At 47.2% G+C, this 23,655-nt stretch overlaps 1 protein-coding gene across 1 annotated transcript in view; it reads left to right on the top strand.

The window, feature by feature from the left end:
• Positions 1-23,655, top strand: part of LOC115110965 (doublesex- and mab-3-related transcription factor 1-like) — a 43,747-nt gene that overhangs the window by 5,571 nt on the left and 14,521 nt on the right. The window contains exon 3 of the mRNA XM_065012025.1: positions 18,794-18,957. Within this exon, the coding sequence (XP_064868097.1) occupies positions 18,794-18,957 (164 nt within the window). The remainder of the gene's footprint in view (positions 1-18,793; positions 18,958-23,655) is intronic.

The following is a 23,655-nucleotide window of genomic DNA, read 5'->3' as shown; positions in this document are numbered from 1 at the left end:
CAACTAATATAATCTGGTCCCTATGTTTATAACTATTGGGATTAGATCAGTTGAACATATTAAAATCAAACACAGGGCTTGACTTTTTTTAGCCACTAGTTCTTTTGAACAAGTAGGACTGATTTGTTTGCTTGTCTGAAAGCTCAAGTCACTTGTAATGGTCTGTAACACCAGGGGCCAAAATGGTGACATCAAATTCTGTTGAATGATGCAAGGAACCACTTTACACAATACAATTATTGTGATTATTATTATTATTATTATTATTATTATCAGATTTAAATGCAGGCTCCCTTCTGCCTATTGGCTTCTTTGCAGCTTGTCTCAAAAGGGAGGCAGGGTAGCCTAGTGGTTAGAGTGTAGAGGTGGCAGGGTAGCCTAGTGGTTAGAGTGTAGAGGTGGCAGGGTAGCCTAGTGGTTAGAGTGTAGAGGTGGCAGGGTAGCCTAGTGGTTAGAGTGTAGAGGTGGCAGGGTAGCCTAGTGGTTAGAGTGTAGAGGCGGCAGGGTAGCCTAGTGGTTAGAGTGTAGAGGTGGCAGGTAGCCTAGTGGTTAGAGTGTAGAGGTGGCAGGTAGCCTAGTGGTTAGAGTGTAGAGGTGGCAGGTAGCCTAGTGGTTAGAGTGTAGAGGCGGCAGGGTAGCCTAGTGGTTAGAGTGTAGAGGTGGCAGGTAGCCTAGTGGTTAGAGTGTAGAGGTGGCAGGTAGCCTAGTGGTTAGAGTGTAGAGGTGGCAGGTAGCCTAGTGGTTAGAGTGTAGAGGTGGCAGGTAGCCTAGTGGTTAGAGTGCAGAGAGGAGGTAGGTAGCCTAGTGGTTAGAGTGTAGAGGCGGCAGGGTAGCCTAGTGGTTAGAGTGTAGAGGTGGCAGGTAGCCTAGTGGTTAGAGTGTAGAGGTGGCAGGTAGCCTAGTGGTTAGAGTGTAGAGGTGGCAGGTAGCCTAGTGGTTAGAGTGTAGAGGTGGCAGGTAGCCTAGTGGTTAGAGTGTAGAGGTGGCAGGTAGCCTAGTGGTTAGAGTGTAGAGGCGGCAGGGTAGCCTAGTGGTTAGAGTGTAGAGGTGGCAGGTAGCCTAGTGGTTAGAGTGTAGAGGTGGCAGGTAGCCTAGTGGTTAGAGTGTAGAGGTGGCAGGTAGCCTAGTGGATAGAGTGTAGAGGAGGCAGGGTAGCCTAGTGGTTAGAGTGTAGAGGTGGCAGGTAGCCTAGTGGTTAGAGTGTAGAGGTGGCAGGTAGCCTAGTGGTTAGAGTGTAGAGGTGGCAGGTAGCCTAGTGGATAGAGTGTAGAGGTGGCAGGTAGCCTAGTGGTTAGAGTGTAGAGGTGGCAGGTAGCCTAGTGGTTAGAGTGTAGAGGTGGCAGGTAGCCTAGTGGTTAGAGTGTAGAGGTGGCAGGTAGCCTAGTGGTTAGAGTGTAGAGGTGGCAGGTAGCCTAGTGGTTAGAGTGTAGAGGTGGCAGGTAGCCTAGTGGTTAGAGTGTAGAGGCGGCAGGGTAGCCTAGTGGTTAGAGTGTAGAGGTGGCAGGTAGCCTAGTGGTTAGAGTGTAGAGGTGGCAGGTAGCCTAGTGGTTAGAGTGTAGAGGTGGCAGGTAGCCTAGTGGATAGAGTGTAGAGGAGGCAGGGTAGCCTAGTGGTTAGAGTGTAGAGGTGGCAGGTAGCCTAGTGGTTAGAGTGTAGAGGTGGCAGGTAGCCTAGTGGTTAGAGTGTAGATGTGGCAGGTAGCCTAGTGGATAGAGTGTAGAGGTGGCAGGTAGCCTAGTGGTTAGAGTGTAGAGGTGGCAGGTAGCCTAGTGGTTAGAGTGTAGAGGTGGCAGGTAGCCTAGTGGTTAGAGTGTAGAGGTGGCAGGTAGCCTAGTGGTTAGAGTGTAGAGGTGGCAGGTAGCCTAGTGGTTAGAGTGTAGAGGTGGCAGGTAGCCTAGTGGTTAGAGTGTAGAGGTGGCAGGTAGCCTAGTGGTTAGAGTGTAGAGGCGGCAGGTAGACTAGTGGTTAGAGTGTAGAGGAGGCAGGGTAGCCTAGTGGTTAGAGTGTAGAGGAGGCAGGTAGCCTAGTGGTTAGAGTGTAGAGGAGGTAGGTAGCCTAGTGGTTAGAGTGTAGAGGTGGCAGGGTATCCTAGTGGTTAGAGTGTAGAGGTGGCAGGTAGCCTAGTGGTTAGAGTGTAGAGGAGGTAGGTAGCCTAGTGGTTAGAGTGTAGAGGTGGCAGGGTATCCTAGTGGTTAGAGTGTAGAGGAGGCAGGGTAGCCTAGTGGTTAGAGTGTAGAGGAGGCAGGTAGCCTAGTGGTTAGAGTGTAGAGGAGGCAGGTAGCCTAGTGGTTAGAGTGTAGAGGAGGTAGGTAGCCTAGTGGTTAGAGTGTAGAGGTGGCAGGTAGCCTAGTGGTTAGAGTGTAGAGGTGGCAGGTAGCCTAGTGGTTAGAGTGTAGAGGCGGCAGGTAGACTAGTGGTTAGAGTGTAGAGGAGGCAGGTAGCCTAGTGGTTAGAGTGTAGAGGAGGTAGGTAGCCTAGTGGTTAGAGTGTAGAGGTGGCAGGGTAGCCTAGTGGTTAGAGTGGAGAGGTGGCAGGTAGCCTAGTGGTTAGAGTGTAGAGGTGGCAGGTAGACTAGTGGTTAGAGTGTAGAGGCGGCAGGTAGACTAGTGGTTAGAGTGTAGAGGAGGCAGGTAGCCTAGTGGTTAGAGTGTAGAGGAGGTAGGTAGCCTAGTGGTTAGAGTGTAGAGGTGGCAGGGTAGCCTAGTGGTTAGAGTGTAGAGGTGGCAGGTAGACTAGTGGTTAGAGTGTAGAGGTGGCAGGTAGCCTAGTGGTTAGATTGTAGGGGTGGCAGGTAGCCTAGTGGTTAGAGTGTAGAGGAGGCAGGTAGCCTAGTGGTTAGAGTGTAGAGGTGGCAGGTAGCCTAGTGGTTAGAGTGTAGAGGTGGCAGGTAGCCTAGTGGTTAGAGTGTAGAGGTGGCAGGGTAGCCTAGTGGTTAGAGTGTAGGGGTGGCAGGTAGACTAGTGGTTAGAGTGTAGAGGTGGCAGGTAGCCTAGTGGTTAGAGTGTAGAGGTGGCAGGTAGCCTAGTGGTTAGAGTGTAGAGGTGGCAGGTAGCCTAGTGGTTAGAGTGTAGAGGTGGCAGGGTAGCCTAGTGGTTAGAGTGTAGAGGTGGCAGGTAGCCTAGTGGTTAGAGTGTAGAGGTGGCAGGGTAGCCTAGTGGTTAGAGTGTAGAGGTGGCAGGTAGCCTAGTGGTTAGAGTGTAGAGGTGGCAGGTAGCCTAGTGGTTAGAGTGTAGAGGTGGCAGGGTAGCCTAGTGGTTAGAGTGTAGAGGTGGCAGGTAGCCTAGTGGTTAGAGTGTAGAGGTGGCAGGTAGCCTAGTGGTTAGAGTGTAGAGGTGGCAGGTAGCCTAGTGGTTAGAGTGTAGAGGTGGCAGGTAGCCTAGTGGTTAGAGTGTAGAGGTGGCAGGGTAGCCTAGTGGTTAGAGTGTAGAGGCGGCAGGGTAGCCTAGTGGTTAGAGTGTAGAGGTGGCAGGTAGCCTAGTGGTTAGAGTGTAGAGGAGGCAGGTAGCCTAGTGGTTAGAGCATAGAGGTGGCAGGTAGCCTAGTGGTTAGAGTGTAGAGGTGGCAGGGTAGCCTAGTGGTTAGAGTGTAGAGGTGGCAGGTAGCCTAGTGGTTAGAGTGTAGAGGTGGCAGGGTAGCCTAGTGGTTAGAGTGTAGAGGAGGCAGGTAGTCTAGTGGTTAGAGTGTAGAGGTGGCAGGGTAGCCTAGTGGTTAGAGTGTAGAGGTGGCAGGTAGCCTAGTGGTTAGAGTGTAGAGGTGGCAGGTAGCCTAGTGGTTAGAGCGTTGGACTAGTAACCGAAAGGTTGCAAGTTCGAATCCCCGAGCTGACAAGGTACAAATCTGTTGTTCTGCCCCTGAACAGGCAGTTAACCCACTGTTCCAAGGCCGTCATTGAAAATAAGAATTTGTTCTTAACTGACTTGCCTGGTAAAATAAAATAAAATAAAAAATAGAACACTTTCCCTTTAAGGTTTGCCTGGAGGATGGTTGGCTTAAGAAATATTACAACCTTCCAATTACAACCAAATGCTTATTATGTCTTTATAAAATACTGTCCTACTTTAATGAATCAGGGATCAAATGGCCAAGGTTGGCTACCTCAAAGCAAGGTGACTAACTAACTATCTATCTGCCTGGTAAGGCAGGTTTCACTGGAGATCTATTGCCAGCATTGGTAGTTATTTAGGCTATTCTAAGAATATTGGAATGATGTCAGAATGACTTGGCTAATGTTGAATATCGGGGAATAACAGCTTTCCAACTGTGTCAGAATTATTTTGCAGTTATTTCATTGCTTTAGAGGTGTTTTCCAACAGGTGTTTTGCAGTTATTTCATTGCTTTAGAGGTGTTTTCCAACAGGAGTTTTGCAGTTATTTCATTGCTTTAGAGGTGTTTTCCAACAGGAGTTTTGCAGTTATTTCATTGCTTTAGAGGTGTTTTCCAACAGGAGTTTTGCAGTTATTTCATTGCTTTAGAGGTGTTTTCCAACAGGAGTTTTGCAGTTATTTCATTGCTTTAGAGGTGTTTTCCAACAGGAGCTTTGCAGTTATTTCATTGCTTTAGAGGTGTTTTCCAACAGGAGTTTTGCAGTTATTTCATTGCTTTAGAGGTGTTTTCCAACAGGAGTTTTGCAGTTATTTCATTGCTTTAGAGGAGTTTTGCAGTTATTTCATTGCTTTAGAGGAGTTTTGCAGTTATTTCCTTGCTTTAGAGGCGTTTTCCAACAGGAGTTTTGCAGTTATTTCATTGCTTTAGAGGCGTTTTCCAACAGGAGTGTTTTTGCAGTTATTTCATTGCTTTAGAGGCGTTTTCCAACAGGAGTTTTGCAGTTATTTCATTGCTTTAGAGGAGTTTTGCAGTTATTTCATTGCTTTAGAGGAGTTTTGCAGTTATTTCATTGCTTTAGAGGTGTTTTCCAACAGGAGTTTTGCAGTTATTTCATTGCTTTAGAGGAGTTTTGCAGTTATTTCATTGCTTTAGAGGTGTTTTCCAACAGGAGTGTTTTTGCAGTTATTTCATTGCTTTAGAGGCGTTTTCCAACAGGAGTGTTTTTGCAGTTATTTCTTTGCTTTAGAGGTGTTTTGCAGTTATTTCATTGCTTTAGAGGTGTTTTGCAGTTATTTCATTGCTTTAGAGGTGTTTTCCAAGTGGAGTTTTGCAGTTATTTCATTGCTTTAGAGGTGTTTTCCAAGTGGAGTTTTGCAGTTATTTCATTGCTTTAGAGGTGTTTTCCAAGTGGAGTTTTGCTCTGGTTTATTAACACAACCATTCATTGCTTTAGAGGTGTTTTCCAAGTGGAGTTTTGCTCTGGTTTATTAACACAACCATTCATTGCTTTAGAGGTGTTTTCCAACAGGAGTTTTGCTCTGGTTTATTAACACAACCATTCATTGCTTTAGAGGTGTTTTCCAAGTGGAGTTTTGCAGTTATTTCATTGCTTTAGAGGTGTTTTCCAAGTGGTGTTTTGCAGTTATTTCATTGCTTTAGAGGCGTTTTCCAAGTGGAGTTTTGCTCTGGTTTATTAACACAACCATTCATTGCTTTAGAGGTGTTTTCCAACAGGAGTTTTGCTCTGGTTTATTAACACAACCATTCATTGCTTTAGAGGTGTTTTCCAACAGGTGTTTTGCTCTGGTTTATTAACACAACCATTCATTGGCGGTTATTCACACTATTTATTTTAGGATATCAGACATGACAATGACATTAATAGATCCTATTAGCTAATTAGTTAACTAGTGAGATAGTTAGCCAGGCTACATGTTATGTTTTGAATTGGCTATCTAGTTAGTCTGTTGTCTATCATTATTTTATAGGCCAGGGATGGGCCATTTTGATAGGGGTGGTGGGGGGCACAAAGAATCTGAACACATTATGAGGGGCAGCAGTGGCTGGCGGGTACCCACATTCATAACCCACACACGCAGTCAGTCCCGACCCTAGCCTTTTGGGGACCCCCCGATGGCTGACAGATTTTCTGGCATGGTGCATAGAGACAAATGTTGCAGTTTCAAAGCATGTTTGCTCCAATTCTACAAAATCATTGTGGACCTACAAAAGGGGGGCGGGCCACAGGCCCAAATCACACATGCAGGTGATGCACACGCTATGACTTTTACAGGATTTTCATATCCCTACGAACCCTGTTTGCCGACCAAAAATGTGCTATAACTGGGCAAATAACTGACTAACTAGCAAGGAATATCAACAAATGTGCGCACGTGGCTACATGCAGCTCTGCGATTTGATCTCAAAAGCCTTTGATCTCGGGACCGCCTGTCAATGCAATGTCATTTTGATGTGGACACAACTGGCTCTGCAGACATTGGGAGGACAGTGGACACAACTGGCTCTGCAGACATTGGGAGGACAGTGGACACAACTGGCTCTGCAGACATTGGGAGGACAGTGTACACAACTGGCTCTGCAGACATTGGGAGGACAGTGGACACAACTGGCTCTGCAGACATTGGGAGGACAGTGGACACAACAGGCTCTGCAGACATTGGGAGGACAGTGGACACAACTGGCTCTGCAGACATTGGGAGGACAGTGGACACAACTGGCTCTGCAGACATTGGGAGGACAGTGTACACAACTGGCTCTGCAGACATTGGGAGGACAGTGGACACAACTGGCTCTGCAGACATTGGGAGGACAGTGGACACAACGGGCTCTGCAGACATTGGGAGGACAGTGTACACAACTGGCTCTGCAGACATTGGGAGGACAGTGGACACAACGGGCTCTGCAGACATTGGGAGGACAGTGGACACAACTGGCTCTGCAGACATTGGGAGGACAGTGGACACAACGGGCTCTGCAGACATTGGGAGGACAGTGGACACAACTGGCTCTGCAGACATTGGGAGGACAGTGGACACAACTGGCTCTGCAGACATTGGGAGGACAGTGGACACAACTGGCTCTGCAGACATTGGGAGGACAGTGGACACAACGGGCTCTGCAGACATTGGGAGGACAGTGGACACAACTGGCTCTGCAGACATTGGGAGGACAGTGGACACAACTGGCTCTGCAGACATTGGGAGGACAGTGGACACAACGGGCTCTGCAGACATTGGGAGGACAGTGGACACAACTGGCTCTGCAGACATTGGGAGGACAGTGGACACAACGGGCTCTGCAGACATTGGGAGGACAGTGGACACAACTGGCTCTGCAGACATTGGGAGGACAGTGGACACAACGGGCTCTGCAGACATTGGGAGGACAGTGGACACAACGGGCTCTGCAGACATTGGGAGGACAGTGGACACAACTGGCTCTGCAGACATTGGGAGGACAGTGGACACAACGGGCTCTGCAGACATTGGGAGGACAGTGGACACAACTGGCTCTGCAGACATTGGGAGGACAGTGGACACAACGGGCTCTGTAGACATTGGGAGGACAGTGGACACAACGGGCTCTGCAGACATTGGGAGGACAGTGGACACAACTGGCTCTGTAGACATTGGGAGGACAGTGGACACAACGGGCTCTGCAGACATTGGGAGGACAGTGGACAGCATCTCATGTGGAGGACTTTCTGTGTAGTCCTAGTCCTGATGTCCTGGTACTATAGTGTAGTCCTAGTCCTGATGTCCTGGTACTATAGTGTAGTCCTAGTCCTGGTACTATAGTGTAGTCCTAGTCCTGATGTCCTAGTACTATAGTGTAGTCCTAGTCCTGATGTCCTAGTACTATAGTGTAGTCCTAGTCCTGATGTCCTGGTACTATAGTGTAGTCCTAGTCCTGATGTCCTGGTACTATAGTGTAGTCCTAGTCCTGATGTCCTGGTACTATAGTGTAGTCCTAGTCCTGATGTCCTGGTACTATAGTGTAGTCCTAGTCCTGATGTCCTGGTACTATAGTGTAGTCCTAGTCCTGATGTCCTAGTACTATAGTGTAGTCCTAGTCCTGATGTCCTGGTACTATAGTGTAGTCCTAGTCCTGATGTCCTGGTACTATAGTGTAGTCCTAGTCCTGATGTCCTGGTACTATAGTGTAGTCCTAGTCCTGATGTCCTAGTACTATAGTGTAGTCCTAGTCCTGATGTCCTAGTACTATAGTGTAGTCCTAGTCCTGATGTCCTAGTACTATAGTGTAGTCCTAGTCCTGATGTCCTAGTACTATAGTGTAGTCCTAGTCCTGATGTCCTGGTACTATAGTGTCCTGGTACTATCAGTATAGTCCTGATGTCCTAGTACTATAGTGTAGTCCTAGTCCTGATGTCCTGGTACTATAGTGTCCTGGTACTATCAGTATAGTCCTGATGTCCTGGTACTATAGTACAGTCCTGGTGCTATAGTACAGTCCTGGTGCTATAGTACAGTCCTGGTACTATAGTGTAGTCCTAGTCCTGATGTCCCGGTACTATAGTACAGTCCTGGTGCCAGCCTCAAGTCCATCTTTTGATCACTCTGTGGTAGAGGAAGTAAGGAGGCAGAAACAGCTTGTTCCTTCAAGCCTGATATCAGCTCTGGACTGGAATACCAACCCGGTCAAGGCTGCTGCCACTGTGTGTGTTTGTGGCCCCTGGGCCGGTGACAGAGAGGAGAGGAGTTGAGCACTCAGTGATTCAGCCATGAGGACAACGGTCAGACCTGGGACACACACAACACTTCTGTCTCCTAATCTACTGATAGTGAGATATACCACAGAGCTGAATCTGGCAGAAGCTTGAGACAAATGTGTCTTTGTTGACTCCAGATATCCCAACACATGATGAGATTAGTTGTTGATGGTAAATATGCCTTAATGCAACTCCTTGAGGTAGTTAGTTGTTGATATGGTAAATATGCCTTAATGCAACTCCTTGAGGTAGTTAGTTGTTGATATGGTAAATATGCCTTAATGCAACTCCTTGAGGTAGGTTAGTTGTTGATATGGTAAATATGCCTTAATGCAACTCCTTGAGGTAGGCTTGCCTGTTTCGGGGGCTTGCCTGTTTCGGGGGGGCTTGCCTGTTTCGGGGGGGGGGGCTTGCCTGTTGCGCTTGTTATTTTGGCATTAATATGTGTCACATATCAGTTTGCAAACAATGTAAAAAAACAAATCTAATGTAATTGAGTTAAAAAAGCTGCATACAAACATGGTCTCTTTTTTGTTTTCTAGAGTAAAGCAGCTCCAAAATGCAGGTGTTTCAGCCCAGCTCAGTGCTTTCTGTGGTGGTGGGGTTGGTCATGTTCTCTGGTTGCTCCGTGATTGGCTCAGTGTCCTGTCACTCATGGGGACACTGCGTCACTCCAACGTGCAGGTGTTTCAGCCCAGCTCAGTGCTTTCTGTGGTGGTGGGGTTGGTCATGTTCTCTGGTTGGGGACATGGGGACACTGCGTCACTCCAAAGTGCAGGTGTTTCAGCCCAGTGCTTTCTGTGGTGGTGGGGCGAGCCAGCAGAAAATACAGTGTTGAGCCTGATTGGCTCAGTTTTCTGTCACTCATGGGACAGCACGTCATCCCCAATTCTAAGGTTAGAGCTCAAATATTTTGACCCTTGGGTTCTGCCATAGAGTTATATTAGAAATGCCCATCCAAGAAGGCTCAAGGTCATTGGCCACAGATAGAATGACATCAAATCACGCGTAGCTTTGATTGGACTGATCATGTCAACATCATACTTTCAAAATCTTAGCTAGCCGTGATCGTGATCAAGCGAGCAGTCGTCGCCATGAATCAAGTCGACAATCAAATCCTTTTCAACATTAAACACAACAAGTTGGAACAACAATGTGTGGTCTGGGAAGGAATCAGAGTTCAAGACGACTCGGGGAAACGAGCTTCGACTGGGAAAATACGTTTGAACGGGTCGTTCAAATCTTTCTCTTTGATGACAAAATGTCCTCACGATGGACCGCTGCGCCACTTTCCTGTTCAAGCACATTACAACATGTCTTATGGACCCGCTGTGCCACTTTCCTGTTCAAGCACATTACAACATGTCTTATGGACCCGCTGTGCCACTTTCCTGTTCAAGCACATCACAACATGTCTTATGGACCCGCTGTGCCACTTTCCTGTTCAAGCACATTACAACATGTCTTATGGACCCGCTGTGCCACTTTCCTGTTCAAGCACATTACAACATGTCTTATGGACCCGCTGCGCCACTTTCCTGTTCAAGCACATTACAACATGTCTTATGGACCCGCTGTGCCACTTTCCTGTTCAAGCACATTACAACATGTCTTATGGACCCGCTGCGCCACTTTCCTGTTCAAGCACATTACAACATGTCTTATGGACCCGCTGTGCCACTTTCCTGTTCAAGCACATTACAACATGTCTTATGGACCCGCTGTGCCACTTTCCTGTTCAAGCACATTACAACATGTCTTATGGACCCGCTGAAAATAATGATGTAATATGTCAGGGAGATATCTATACTGTAGCTGAGAAAGTAATACTAAGTGTATGTTGTGTCGTAAGCTGTTAGTAGCCCATGTTCCTCGCCCTAATAATTTGGTCTGTTTTCACCGTTTGTGGCCGTTGTGTGCTTGTTTGCAACTTTTTATGTACAGCTTTGACAGTGCTACTGATAGTAGTGGTGGCGCTTGGCTTTGACAGTGCTGATAGTAGTGGTGGCGCTTGGCTTTGACAGTGCTACTGATAGTAGTGGTGGCGCTTGGCTTTGACAGTGCTGATAGTAGTGGTGGCGCTTGGCTTTGACAGTGCTACTGATAGTAGTGGTGGCGCTTGGCTTTGACAGTGCTACTGATAGTAGTGGTGGCGCTTGGCTTTGACAGTGCTGATAGTAGTGGTGTTGCTTGGCTTTGACAGTGCTACTACTATCAGCACTGTCAAAGTGGTGTTGCTTAGCTTTGACAGTGCCAGCGCCACCACTACTATCAGTAGCACTGTCAAAGCTGTACATAAAAAGTTGCAAACAAGCACACAACGGCCACAAACGGTGATAGTAGTGGTGGCGCTTGGCTTTGACAGTGCTACTGCTAGTAGTGGTGTTGCTTGGCTTTGACAGTGCTGATAGTAGTGGTGTTGCTTGGCTTTGACAGTGCTGATAGTAGTGGTGTTGCTTGGCTTTGACAGTGCTACTGATAGTAGTGGTGGCGCTTGGCTTTGACAGTGCTACTGATAGTAGTGGTGGCGCTTGGCTTTGACAGTGCTACTGATAGTAGTGGTGGCGCTTGGCTTTGACAGTGCTACTGATAGTAGTGGTGTTGCTTGGCTTTGACAGTGCTGATAGTAGTGGTGGCGCTTGGCTTTGACAGTGCTGCTAGTAGTGCTGATAGTAGTGGTGTTGCTTGGCTTTGACAGTGCTACTGATAGTAGTGGTGTTGCTTGGCTTTGACAGTGCAGATAGTAGTGGTGGCGCTTGGCTTTGACAGTGCTGCTGATAGTAGTGACGGCGCTTGGCTTTGACAGTGCTACTGATAGTAGTGGTGGCGCTTGGCTTTGACAGTGCTACTGATAGTAGTGGTGTTGCTTGGCTTTGACAGTGCTGATAGTAGTGGTGGCGCTTGGCTTTGACAGTGCTACTGATAGTAGTGGTGTTGCTTGGCTTTGACAGTGCAGATAGTAGTGGTGGCGCTTGGCTTTGACAGTGCTACTGATAGTAGTGGTGTTGCTTGGCTTTGACAGTGCTACTGATAGTAGTGGTGTTGCTTGGCTTTGACAGTGCTGATAGTAGTGGTGTTGCTTGGCTTTGACAGTGCAGATAGTAGTGGTGTTGCTTGGCTTTGACAGTGCTGATAGTAGTGGTGGCGCTTGGCTTTGTCAGTGCTACTGATAGTAGTGGTGGCGCTTGGCTTTGTCAGTGCTACTGATAGTAGTGGTGTTGCTTGGCTTTGACAGTGCTACTGATAGTAGTGGTGTTGCTTGGCTTTGACAGTGCTGATAGTAGTGGTGTTGCTTGGCTTTGACAGTGCTACTGATAGTAGTGGTGGCGCTTGGCTTTGACAGTGCTACTGATAGTAGTGGTGTTGCTTGGCTTTGACAGTGCTACTGCTAGTAGTGGTGTTGCTTGGCTTTGACAGTGCTACTGATAGTAGTGGTGTTGCTTGGCTTTGACAATGCTACTGATAGTAGTGGTGTTGCTTGGCTTTGACAGTGCTACTGATAGTAGTGGTGTTGCTTGGCTTTGACAGTGCTACTGATAGTAGTGGTGTTGCTTGGCTTTGACAGTGCTGATAGTAGTGGTGTTGCTTGGCTTTGACAGTGCTGATAGTAGTGGTGTTGCTTGGCTTTGACAGTGCTGATAGTAGTGGTGTTGCTTGGCTTTGACAGTGCTACTGCTAGTAGTGGTGGCGCTTGGCTTTGACAGTGCTACTGCTAGTAGTGGTGGCGCTTGGCTTTGACAGTGCTACTGATAGTAGTGGTGTTGCTTGGCTTTGACAGTGCTACTGATAGTAGTGGTGTTGCTTGGCTTTGACAGTGCTACTGCTAGTAGTGGTGGCGCTTGGCTTTGACAGTGCTACTGCTAGTAGTGGTGGCGCTTGGCTTTGACAGTGCTACTGATAGTAGTGGTGGCGCTTGGCTTTGACAGTGCTGATAGTAGTGGTGGCGCTGGCTTTGACAGTGCTACTGATAGTAGTGGTGGCGCTTGGCTTTGACAGTGCTACTGATAGTAGTGGTGGCGCTTGGCTTTGACAGTGCTACTGATAGTAGTGGTGGCGCTTGGCTTTGACAGTGCTACTGCTAGTAGGGTGGCGCTTGGCTTTGACAGTGCTACTGCTAGTAGTGGTGGCGCTTGGCTTTGACAGTGCTGATAGTAGTGGTGGCGCTTGGCTTTGACAGTGCTACTGCTAGTAGTGGTGGCGCTTGGCTTTGACAGTGCTACTGCTAGTAGTGGTGGCGCTTGGCTTATTTAATGTGTCAAATAATGTAATGCATGTATCTTGTTTGACACGCAAAGACCCAAATGGCGTTCAATGTTCAGAGAAATGTAGTCATCGAATATTGTAAGAGCTTTCATTGTCTGCTTATATGCCCTCTTTATTTATCCTACGGTTCTGACTTGGTGTACAGGGAGAACACTGTAAGTAAGAACGGCCCATGTTCTGAATTCTGACGCTGTACATTTCAAAAGTGCCGAAGAAATAGTTATATTGACTATTGACTATCGTCTCTCTTTTAATGTCTTAATCGAAATTACGGATTGCCTCTTATCCGCTTGTCGTCCCCCTATGTCATAGTTTGTACATCTCAATTGTCAGCAGGAACCACATTTGTTTAAAAAGCAAGTCAGCCATATCAGCTAGAGGCTGAATGAACTGTAGCAGTGGTAAGGTGTTGGGACAACTTTATGTTGGCCCTCACAGTTTGTGAGCACAGTTTGTGAGCACAGTTATAGTGCAACTAATGTATTGTTTAGTGTGGTTTTGTTGCTTTGCTGGCATGCCACATTTTTTTGTATGTATGGTTTTACCAATGAAGAGAAGGATGGAGAGTGACAGGAAGAATCAGTTCAGGACAGCCACCAGTAGATGGTGCTATTGTGTGGGACTGAAAACTAAAAATGTCTTGACTGAAAACAGAAAGACGTTTATTTATTTTTGTTTAATTGAACCTTTATTTAACCAGGTAGGCCAGTGGAGAACACCTTTATTTAACCAGGTAGGCCAGTGGAGAACACCTTTATTTAACCAGGTAGGCCAGTTGAGAACACCTTTATTTAACCAGGTAGGCCAGTGGAGAACACCTTTATTTAACCAGGTAGGCCAGTTGAGAACACCTTTATTTAACCAGGTAGGCCAGTGGAGAACACCTTTATTTAACCAGGTAGGCTGGTTGAGAACACCTTTATTTAACCAGGTGGCTAGTGGAGAACACCTTTATTTAACCAGGTAGGCCAGTTGACAACACCTTTATTTAACCAGATAGGCTAGTTGAGAACACCTTTATTTAACCAGGTAGGCTAGTGGAGAACACCTTTATTTAACCAGGTAGGCTAGTTGACAACACCTTTATTTAACCAGATAGGCTAGTTGAGAACACCTTTATTTAACCAGGTAGGCCAGTTGAGAACACCTTTATTTAACCAGGTAGGCCAGTTGAGAACACCTTTATTTAACCAGGTGGCCAGTTGAGAACACCTTTATTTAACCAGGTTGGCTAGTGGAGAACACCTTTATTTAACCAGGTAGGTTAGTTGAGAACACCTTTATTTAACCAGGTAGGCCAGTTGAGAACACCTTTATTTAACCAGGTAGGCTAGTTGAGAACACCTTTATTTAACCAGGTAGGCCAGTTGAGAACACCTTTATTTAACCAGGTGGCTAGTTGAGAACACCTTTATTTAACCAGGTAGGCTAGTTGAGAACACCTTTATTTAACCAGGTAGGCCAGTTGACAACACCTTTATTTAACCAGGTAGGCTAGTTGAGAACACCTTTATTTAACCAGGTAGGCTAGTTGAGAACACCTTTATTTAACCAGGTAGGCTAGTTGAGAACACCTTTATTTAACCAGGTAGGCCAGTTGAGAACACCTTTATTTAACCAGGTGGCTAGTTGAGAACACCTTTATTTAACCAGGTAGGCTAGTTGAGAACACCTTTATTTAACCAGGTAGGCCAGTTGACAACACCTTTATTTAACCAGGTAGGCTAGTTGAGAACACCTTTATTTAACCAGGTAGGCTAGTTGAGAACACCTTTATTTAACCAGGTAGGCCAGTTGAGAACACCTTTATTTAACCAGGTGGCTAGTTGAGAACACCTTTATTTAACCAGGTAGGCCAGTTGAGAACACCTTTATTTAACCAGGTAGGCCAGTTGAGAACACCTTTATTTAACCAGGTAGGCCAGTTGAGAACACCTTTATTTAACCAGGTAGGCCAGTTGAGAACACCTTTATTTAACCAGGTAGGCCAGTTGAGAACACCTTTATTTAACCAGGTAGGCTAGTTGAGAACACCTTTATTTAACCAGGTAGGCTAGTTGAGAACACCTTTATTTAACCAGGTAGGCTAGTTGAGAACACATTTATTTAACCAGGTAGGCTGGTTGAGAACACCTTTATTTAACCAGGTGGCTAGTGGAGAACACCTTTATTTAACCAGGTAGGCCAGTTGACAACACCTTTATTTAACCAGATAGGCTAGTTGAGAACACCTTTATTTAACCAGGTAGGCTAGTTGAGAACACCTTTATTTAACCAGGTAGGCTAGTGGAGAACACCTTTATTTAACCAGGTAGGCTAGTTGACAACACCTTTATTTAACCAGATAGGCTAGTTGAGAACACCTTTATTTAACCAGGTAGGCCAGTTGAGAACACCTTTATTTAACCAGGTAGGCCAGTTGAGAACACCTTTATTTAACCAGGTGGCCAGTTGAGAACACCTTTATTTAACCAGGTTGGCTAGTGGAGAACACCTTTATTTAACCAGGTAGGTTAGTTGAGAACACCTTTATTTAACCAGGTAGGCCAGTTGAGAACACCTTTATTTAACCAGGTAGGCCAGTTGAGAACACCTTTATTTAACCAGGTAGGCTAGTTGAGAACACCTTTATTTAACCAGGTAGGCCAGTTGAGAACACCTTTATTTAACCAGGTAGGCCAGTTGAGAACACCTTTATTTAACCAGGTAGGCTAGTTGAGAACACCTTTATTTAACCAGGTAGGCCAGTTGAGAACACCTTTATTTAACCAGGTGGCTAGTTGAGAACACCTTTATTTAACCAGGTAGGCTAGTTGAGAACACCTTTATTTAACCAGGTGGCTAGTTGAGAACACCTTTATTTAACCAGGTAGGCTAGTTGAGAACACCTTTATTTAACCAGGTAGGCCAGTTGAGAACACCTTTATTTAACCAGGTGGCTAGTTGAGAACACCTTTATTTAACCAGGTAGGCCAGTTGAGAACACCTTTATTTAACCAGGTAGGCCAGTTGAGAACACCTTTATTTAACCAGGTAGGCCAGTTGAGAACACCTTTATTTAACCAGGTAGGCCAGTTGAGAACACCTTTATTTAACCAGGTAGGCTAGTTGAGAACACCTTTATTTAACCAGGTAGGCTAGTTGAGAACACCTTTATTTAACCAGGTAGGCCAGTTGACAACACCTTTATTTAACCAGGTAGGCTAGTTGACAACACCTTTATTTAACCAGGTAGGCTAGTTGAGAACACCTTTATTTAACCAGGTAGGCCAGTTGAGAACACCTTTATTTAACCAGGTAGGCTAGTTGAGAACACCTTTATTTAACCAGGTAGGCCAGTTGAGAACACCTTTATTTAACCAGGTAGGCTAGTTGAGAACACCTTTATTTAACCAGGTAGGCCAGTTGAGAACACCTTTATTTAACCAGGTAGGCTAGTTGAGAACACCTTTATTTAACCAGGTAGGCCAGTTGAGAACACCTTTATTTAACCAGGTAGGCCAGTTGAGAACACCTTTATTTAACCAGGTAGGCCAGTTGAGAACACCTTTATTTAACCAGGTAGGCCAGTTGAGAACACCTTTATTTAACCAGGTAGGCTAGTTGAGAACACCTTTATTTAACCAGGTAGGCTAGTTGAGAACACCTTTATTTAACCAGGTAGGCCAGTTGACAACACCTTTATTTAACCAGGTAGGCTAGTTGACAACACCTTTATTTAACCAGGTAGGCTAGTTGAGAACACCTTTATTTAACCAGGTAGGCCAGTTGAGAACACCTTTATTTAACCAGGTAGGCTAGTTGAGAACACCTTTATTTAACCAGGTAGGCCAGTTGAGAACACCTTTATTTAACCAGGTAGGCTAGTTGAGAACACCTTTATTTAACCAGGTAGGCCAGTTGAGAACACCTTTATTTAACCAGGTAGGCTAGTTGAGAACGCCTTTATTTAACCAGGTAGGCCAGTTGAGAACACCTTTATTTAACCAGGTAGGCTAGTTGAGAACACCTTTATTTAACCAGGTAGGCCAGTTGAGAACACCTTTATTTAACCAGGTAGGCTAGTTGAGAACACCTTTATTTAACCAGGTAGGCCAGTTGAGAACACCTTTATTTAACCAGGTAGGCCAGTTGACAACACCTTTATTTAACCAGGTAGGCTAGTTGAGAACACCTTTATTTAACCAGGTAGGCCAGTTGAGAACACCTTTATTTAACCAGGTAGGCCAGTTGACAACACCTTTATTTAACCAGGTAGGCCAGTTGACAACACCTTTATTTAACCAGGTAGGCCAGTTGAGAACACCTTTATTTAACCAGGTAGGCTAGTTGACAACACCTTTATTTAACCAGGTTGGCCAGTTGAGAACACCTTTATTTAACCAGGTAGGCCAGTTGAGAACACCTTTATTAAACCAGGTAGGCTAGTTGAGAACACCTTTATTTAACCAGGTAGGCCAGTTGACAACACCTTTATTTAACCAGGTAGGCCAGTTGAGAACACCTTTATTTAACCAGGTAGGCCAGTTGAGAACACCTTTATTTAACCAGGTAGGCCAGTTGAGAACACCTTTATTTAACCAGGTAGTGTAGTTGAGAACACCTTTATTTAACCAGGTAGGCCAGTTGAGAACACCTTTATTTAACCAGGTAGGCTAGTTGAGAACACCTTTATTTAACCAGGTAGGCCAGTTGAGAACACCTTTATTTAACCAGGTAGGCCAGTTGACAACACCTTTATTTAACCAGGTAGGCCAGTTGAGAACACCTTTATTTAACCAGGTAGGCTAGTTGAGAACACCTTTATTTAACCAGGTAGGCCAGTTGAGAACAAGTTCTCATTTACAACTGCGACCTGGCCAAGATAAAGCATAGCAGTGCGACAAAAACAACAACACAGAGTTACACATGGAATAAACAAACATACAGTCAATAACACAGTAGAAAAGTCTATATACAGTGTGTGCAAATGAGGTAAAATTAGGGAGGTATGGCAATAAATAGGCCATAGTGGCGAAGTAATTACAATATATCAATTAAACCACTGGAATGGTAGATGTGCAGATGAGGATGTGCAATTAGAAATACTGGTGTGCAGAATAACAGAAAAACAAAAAAAACAAAAATGGGGATGAGGTAGGTAGTTGGTTGGATGGGCTATTTACAGATGGGCTATTTACAGAAGTGGGCTATTTACAGATGGGCTATTTACAGATGGGCTATGTACAGCTGCACCAACTGGTAAGCTGCTCTGACAGCTGATGCTTAAAGTTAGTGAGGGAAATATATGTCTCCAACTTCAGTGATTTTTGCAATTAGTTTCCAACCTTGTGAACTCTCTTGGAACTGGCCGAGTTGGTATCAGTGTACTAGGGGTGGCAGGACACTGGCGGGAGGATTTTTAAGTCCATAATTTCAGCATGTGTACAGATGGAGAGCAGTGGGAGCAGAGTGAATGTCTTTTTAATCTCTCTCCTGTCTGTCCTTGCAGGGAGTCGGTCTGGTCTGAGGGACAGTATACCTGGCCCTGTCTGACCTCTAACCCTAACCCTGTTCCTCTGTCCCTGCAGGGAGTCGGTCTGGTCTGAGGGACAGTATACCTGGCCCTGTCTGACCTCTAACCCTAACCCTGATCCTCTGTCCCTGCAGGGAGTCGGTCTGGTCTGAGGGACAGTATACCTGGCCCTGTCTGACCTCTAACCCTGTTCCTCTGTCCCTGCAGGGAGTCGGTCTGGTCTGAGGGACAGTATACCTGGCCCTGCCTGACCTCTAACCCTAACCCTGTTCCTCTGTCCCTGCAGGGAGTCGGTCTGGTCTGAGGGACAGTATACCTGGCCCTGTCTGACCTCTAACCCTAACCCTGTTCCTCTGTCCCTGCAGGGAGTCGGTCTGGTCTGAGGGACAGTATACCTGGCCCTGTCTGACCTCTAACCCTGTTCCTCTGTCCCTTGTAGGTAGTCGTTCTGGCCTGGCGTCCAGCCCCACAGCGTTCAGTAGGGGGCAGTCTACTGACGGAACAGCTGACCTCCTGGTGGACACCTCCTACTACAACTTCTACCAGCCGTCACGCTACCCTACAGCCTACTACAGTAACCTGTACAACTACCAACAATACCAGGTAGACCTCTGTAACCCTACCCTACCTTAACCCTTCTCTTAACCCTACCCTACCCTTAACCCTAACCTTAACCCTACCTTAACTCTACCCTTAACTCTACCCTTAACCCTACCCTACCCTTAACCCTAACCTTAACCCTACCCTACCTTAACTCTACCCTTAACTCTACCCTTAACCCTACCCTACCCTTAACCCTAACCTTAACTCTACCCTTAACCTTACCCTTAACTCTACCCTTAACTCTACCCTTAACCCTTAACCCTACCCTACAGCCTACTACAGTAACCTGTACAACTACCAACAATACCAGGTAGAGCTCTGTAACCCTACCCTACCTTAACCCTTCTCTTAACCCTACCCTACCCTTAACCCTACCCTACCTTAACTCTACCCTTAACTCTACCCTTAACCCTACCCTACCTTAACCCTTCTCTTAACCGTACTCTACCTTCACTTTACCTTACCTTACCTTAACCCTATCCTATCCTACCCTTAACCCTACCCTTAACCATACTCTACCTTAACCCTACCCTTAACCATACCCTTATTCCTACCCTACCTTAACCCTACCTTACCTTAACCCTATCCTACCTTAACCCTACCCTACCTCAACCCTACCCTACCTTACCTTAACCCTACCCTACCCTACCTTAACCCTACCCTACCTTAACCATACCCTTAACCCTATCCTACCTTAACCCTAACCTACCTTAACCATATCCTACCCTTAACCCTATCCTACCCTTAACCCTACCCTACCTTACCTTAACCCTATCCTACCCTTAACCCTATCCTACCCTTAACCCTATCCTACCCTTAACCCTATCCTACCCTTAACCCTACCTTACCTTAACCCTATCCTACCTTAACCCTAACCCTACCCTTAACCATACTCTACCTTACCCTACCTTAACCCTCTCCTACCCTTAACCCTCTCCTACCCTTAACCCTTTCCTACCCTTAACCCTACCCTTAACCTTACTGTACCTTAACCCTACTCCTAACCCTACCCTACCTACCATACCTTTACCCTACTCTATTCTTAACCCTACCCTTAACCCTCTCCTACCCTTAACCCTAGCCTTAACCCTACCCTACCTTAACCATACCCTACCTTAACCCTAACCTACCTTAATCCTACCCTACCTTAACCCTACCTTAACCCTACCCTACCTTAACCCTACCCTACCTTAACCCTACCCTACCTTAACCCTACCTTAACCCTACCCTACCTTAACCCTACCCTACCTTAACCCTACCTTAACCCTACCCTACCTTAACCCTACCTTAACCCTACCCTACCTTAACCCTACCCTACCTTAACCCTACCTTAACCCTACCCTACCTTAACCCTACTTTACCCTACCTTAACCCTACCCTACCTTAACCCTAACCTACCTTAACCCTACCCTACCTTAACCCTACCTTAACCCTACCCTACCTTAACCCTACTTTACCCTACCTTAACCCTACCCTACCTTAACCCTACCTTAACCCTACCCTACCTTAACCCTACTTTACCCTACCTTAACCCTACCCTACGTAAACCCTACCCTACGTAAACCCTAACCTACCTTAACCCTAATCTACCTTAACCCTACCCTACCTTAACCCTACCCTACCTTAACCCTACCCTACCTTAACCCTAACCTATCTTAACCCTACCCTTCCTTAACCCAACCCTACTTTAACCCTACCCTACCTTAACCCTACCCTGCCTACCCTTAACCCTACCTTAACCCAACCCTACCCTACCTAAATCCTACCCTACCTACCCTTAACCCTACCCTACCTAAATCCTAACTTACCTACCCTTAACCCTACCCTGCCCACCCTTAACCCTAGCTTATCTAAATCCTACCCTACCCTACCTACCCTTAACCTTACCCTACCTAAATCCTACCCTACCTACCCTTAACCCTACCCTACCTACCTTAACTCTGCAGCCTACTACAGCAACTTGTACAACTACCAGCAATACTGGGAGCCACCAACGAAGGAGCCACCAACAGGGAGAATAGTGAGACACTGGACAGAGGGAGTCACCAACAGGGAGAATAGTGAGACACTGGACAGAGGGAGCCACCAACAGGGAGAATAGTGAGACACTGGACAGAGGGAGCCACCAACAGGGAGAATAGTGAGACACTGGACAGAGGGAGCCACCAACAGGGAGAATAGTGAGACACTGGACAGAGGGAGGGAGCCACCAACAGGGAAATAGTGAGACACTGGACAGAGGAGAGGAGCCACCAACAGGGAGAATAGTGAGACACTGGACAGAGGGAGGGAGCCACCAACAGGGAGAATAGTGAGACACTGGACAGAGGGAGCCACCAACAGGGAGAATAGTGAGACACTGGACAGAGGGAGCCACCAACATGGAGAATAGTGAGACACTGGACAGAGGGAGCCACCAACAGGGAGAATAGTGAGACACTGGACAGAGGGAGCCACCAACAGGGAGAATAGTGAGACACTGGACAGAGGGAGGGAGCCACCAACAGGGAGAATAGTGAGACACTGGACAGAGGGAGCCACCAACAGGGAGAATAGTGAGACACTGGACAGAGGGAGCCACCAACAGGGAGAATAGTGAGACACTGGACAGAGGGAGGGAGCAACCAACAGGGAGAATAGTGAGACACTGGACAGAGGGAGCCACCAACAGGGAGAATAGTGAGACACTGGACAGAGGGAGCCACCAACAGGGAGAATAGTGAGACACTGGACAGAGGGAGGGAGCAACCGACAGGGAGAATAGTGAGACACTGGACAGATGGAGCCACCAAGAGGGAGAATAGTGAGACACTGGACAGAGGGAGGGAGCCACCAACAGGGAGAATAGTGAGACACTGGACAGAGGGAGTCACCAACAGGGAGAATAGTGAGACACTGGACAGAGGGAGCCACCAACAGGGAGAATAGTGAGACACTGGACAGAGGGAGCCACCAACAGGGAGAATAGTGAGACACTGGACAGAGGGAGGGAGCCACCAACAGGGAGAATAGTGAGACACTAGACAGAGGGAGCCACCAACAGGGAGAATAGTGAGACACTGGACAGAGGGAGGAGCCACCAACAGGGAGAATAGTGAGACACTGGACAGAGGGAGCCACCAACAGGGAGAATAGTGAGACACTGGACAGAGGAGGGAGCCACCAACAGGGAGAATAGTGAGACACTGGACAGAGGGAGGGAGCCACCAACAGGGAGAATAGTGAGACACTGGACAGATGGAGCCACCAACAGGGAGAATAGTGAGACACTGGACAGAGGGAGCCACCAACAGGGAGAATAGTGAGACACTGGACAGAGGGAGTCACCAACAGGGAGAATAGTGAGACACTGGACAGAGGGAGCCACCAACAGGGAGAATAGTGAGACACTGGACAGAGGGAGCCACCAACAGGGAGAATAGTGAGACACTGGACAGAGGGAGGGAGCCACCAACAGGGAGAATAGTGAGACACTGGACAGAGGGAGGGAGCCACCAACAGGGAGAATAGTGAGACACTGGACAGAGGGAGCCACCAACAGGGAGAATAGTGAGACACTGGACAGAGGGAGGGAGCCACCAACAGGAGAATAGTGAGACACTGGACAGAGAGGGAGCCACCAACAGGGAGAATAGTGAGACACTGGACAGAGGGAGCCACCAACAGGGAGAATAGTGAGACACTGGACAGAGGGAGCCACCAACAGGGAGAATAGTGAGACACTGGACAGAGGAGTCACCAACAGGGAGAATAGTGAGACACTGGACAGAGGGGGAGCCACCAACAGGGAGAATAGTGAGACACTGGACAGAGGGAGCCACCAACAGGGAGAATAGTGAGACACTGGACAGAGGGAGGGAGCCACCAACAGGGAGAATAGTGAGACACTGGACAGATGGAGCCACCAACAGGGAGAATAGTGAGACACTGGACAGAGGGAGGAGAGGGAGCCACCAACAGGGAGAATAGTGAGACACTGGACAGAGGAGCCACCAACAGGGAGAATAGTGAGACACTGGACAGAGGGAGGGAGCCACCAACAGGGAGAATAGTGAGACACTGGACAGAGGGAGCCACCAACAGGGAGAATAGTGAGACACTGGACAGAGGGAGGGAGCCACCAACAGGGAGAATAGTGAGACACTGGACAGAGGGAGGGAGCCACCAACAGGGAGAATAGTGAGACACTGGACAGAGGGAGGGAGCCACCAACAGGGAGAATAGTGAGACACTGGACAGAGGGAGGGAGCCACCAACAGGGAGAATAGTGAGACACTGGACAGAGGGAGGGAGCCACCAACAGGGAGAATAGTGAGACACTGGACAGAGGGAGGGAGCAACCAACAGGGAGAATAGTGAGACACTGGACAGATGGAGCCACCAACAGGGAGAATAGTGAGACACTGGACAGAGGGAGCCACCAACAGGGAGAATAGTGAGACACTGGACAGAGGGAGCCACCAATAGGGAGAATAGTGAGACACTGGACAGAGGGAGGGAGCCACCAACAGGGAGAATAGTGAGACACTGGACAGAGGGAGCCACCAACAGGGAGAATAGTGAGACACTGGACAGAGGGAGCCACCAACAGGGAGAATAGTGAGACACTGGACAGAGGGAGGGAGCCACCAACAGGGAGAATAGTGAGACACTGGACAGAGGGAGCCACCAACAGGGAGAATAGTGAGACACTGGACA

Source organism: Oncorhynchus nerka, linkage group LG27, assembly GCF_034236695.1.
Source record: "Oncorhynchus nerka isolate Pitt River linkage group LG27, Oner_Uvic_2.0, whole genome shotgun sequence".
In the NCBI taxonomy this organism is placed as follows: Eukaryota; Metazoa; Chordata; class Actinopteri; order Salmoniformes; family Salmonidae; genus Oncorhynchus; species Oncorhynchus nerka.
This window is presented reverse-complemented; position numbering and strand designations above follow the sequence as displayed.